This window comes from Myotis davidii, unplaced genomic scaffold, assembly GCF_000327345.1.
Source record: "Myotis davidii unplaced genomic scaffold, ASM32734v1 scaffold148, whole genome shotgun sequence".
NCBI lineage: Eukaryota > Metazoa > Chordata > Mammalia > Chiroptera > Vespertilionidae > Myotis > Myotis davidii.
In genome coordinates, this window is record NW_006299479.1 from 4,183,686 (window position 1) to 4,186,082 (window position 2,397).

The 2,397-nt window shown below is 53.8% G+C and overlaps 2 protein-coding genes across 2 annotated transcripts in view; one reads left to right on the forward strand and one right to left on the reverse strand.

Moving 5' to 3' along the window:
- The window catches only part of HEPACAM (hepatic and glial cell adhesion molecule), a 9,699-nt gene extending 9,690 nt beyond the window's left edge, over positions 1-9 (forward strand). Inside the window, exon 8 of the mRNA XM_006775104.2 lies at positions 3-9. Within this exon, the coding sequence (XP_006775167.1) occupies positions 3-9 (7 nt within the window). The remainder of the gene's footprint in view (positions 1-2) is intronic.
- On the reverse strand, positions 7-1,284 carry HEPN1 (hepatocellular carcinoma, down-regulated 1; the record flags this gene model as incomplete). Its single annotated transcript, XM_015571363.1, has 1 exon — positions 7-1,284. A coding segment is annotated over one exon (318 nt), but the record flags the coding sequence as incomplete, so codon positions are not given.
- Between the last annotated feature and the right edge of the window lie 1,113 nt (positions 1,285-2,397).

The following is a 2,397-nucleotide window of genomic DNA, read 5'->3' on the forward strand; positions in this document are numbered from 1 at the left end:
AGCGCCTGAGCCGCCCGGGACCCGCCTTCCCGCCGGAAAGCCCGCACGCGCTGCGGCCGGGGAGGTGCGGAGGCCCGAGAGGCCAGAGAGCCGGGCGAAGAGAGGTCCCTGCAGGAGCGCACGGGCGCACGGGTCTCGCCCGAGGACGTGGATGAGCTTGGGCGGATGGAGGAGGCAGCGGGAGCCGGAGATTCAGGGGTGGAACCGGGTCGCGTCTGCTTCTGGTTCGCTGGCAATGTTCTCGGTGGATAAGGGTTGTGCCCCCTTAGGACTATATAGATTATTACATTCCCGGCCCAGTCCTCCAAGGGCCTTATGGAAACTAACATCAGTAACCTAACCCGCGACTATCCCGCGCCCTTGCCACCCACCTCCCTTCACGCCTGGTTCCTGGCGCTTTGGGGCAAGCCCAGGCTACGGAGGCCTTTTGCTCAAAACGCACAAGTGTAAGGGAAGGGGAAGTCAGATGCCGGTGACTGTGTGTACAGGGCACTGTTCTGAACATCCGGGAATCATTGTGAAGGCAGCGCCTCTGGGCACCTGGTACCTGGGTACCTACCAGTTGATGCGGGAGGAGCTCAAGCGCATTCTTTTGCCCCCTGACCTGGGCCCTAGCGAGAACAAAGGATCCCAGCCCCGGCTTGGCCTCCTCCCAAAGCCTCCGTCAGAGAGAGGCATGCTAAGCGTTCCTTCTGTCTCTATTCCTAGAGAGAGGGATTCTCACTCACTCCCCTAGCCGAGAAAGCTAGATCACGTGAAGAACTGTTTTTAGCCCTCACACCTGTGCCTTCTGCCTGGCTTCCTTACACAACAAGCCTTTCAAACAATCATAATCCCCCTTGAAAGGCTGTGGGCTCCCTCCAGCTGTGAGAGAATAAGGTTTGACTTTCTAGAGAAATGAAGGGGTGAGGGGGGAGGCTCATTGCTCCCTTGGCTCCCCCCTCTACCTGCCCTGCTCCCAGATACTCAGATCCCAAGGGACTGGAGAAGGGCAGACTCCCTAACCACACAGCATCTGAATACAGGGAGGTAGGGCCACTGTGTGGCCAGGCCAGGCCCATGCCCCAGCCTATGGACCACTTTGTAGGAGAGACAATAATCTGCTGTGTGAGGAGAGAGGGCAATTGAAAAGCTGGAAGAGGAGACCTTCTGAGTCTTCTGACCTCTGTTTTCTGATGCCTCTAGGGGTCCTTGCATCCCAGGCCCCTCCCTCAACCTCCTAAGCTCCAGTTCTGACGCTCCACCATCCCACAGAGCAATTCCTAAGGCCCCTGTCTCCACCCTTCACCCTGGGGCAAGTTTTGTCCCAGCCCCAAGGGCAAAAGCATCTGTAGTTGGCTCCTCCCCCTCTGCAGGCCAGCGTGCCTGTGGCTCCTTTGAGCCTGCATGCTTTTGCAGCTCCCCTTAGTTGTCCCGAACTGCTCCCCTAACCTTCCCAGGTGCCTCATGCAGAGATAATAGGTGCAGGGTAAGTTGCTCAGGCAGGTGTGAGATGCAGGACTCAGAGAAGGGGAAGATGCTGGTCAGCCTTGAGAGACAGGGATGAAGGTTAGGGTGGGATGAGATGAGAGTCTGCTGATGCTGAATCCCTGAGGGCCCAGGCCCAGCTTCCCTGGCTGAAGCCAAATTTACCTTGTGTGGGGTTGGGGAGGTTGGGGGAGTGAGGAAGTGGATTTTGTTTCTCTTGTATTTTGTTTGGATCTTCATCTTTGTATTACTAGCATCTAGCAGCGTGCCTAGCACATACTGGATGCTCAATAAACTTTTGATGAAATGAAATGACATCTTTCTTCCACTTAAGCAAGGAGAACAAAACAAACTTAAAAACATCAGTCATTTCCCTTTTTCCTTCTCATCTTCCTTCACCATCCTTCATCCTCTTTGAAAACCCCAAATTGTCCATTCCAAAATCATTCACCGACATTCATCCATTCAGGTATGCTTTCATTGATTCATAAACATTTGTTACTGTACCATGGCCCAGGCCCTGTGATGGACACTGAGGAAACAGCAGTGTCAGGGTTGCCGAAGGAGGAATGCACAAGGCCAAAGTGGCAAGGGATTAGAAATTTATTTGGTCATCTGGATACCGGATGGGCTAGCCCCCAAATGGCACCAGCACCCAGGGGCAGGGAGTCAGAGATTTTAAAGGACTCTAGGCGGGCTTTTTCTGGGCGGAGAATTCTTTGGGCAGGTCGGGATTCTGGGAAAGTCCAGAGATAATGGTCTTAGCAAATGGAATGTGGTCTAAGGGAAAGGAAATGTCCCTTGTGAAGTGGCCTAAAGGTCAATTTCCAGGGACAGGTGTTGATTCAATTATTTGATCAAACCTGACAAGCATAACTATGCCAGGACTCCTACCCAGAAGCCTCATGGAGGAAGACAGATGGGTAAACA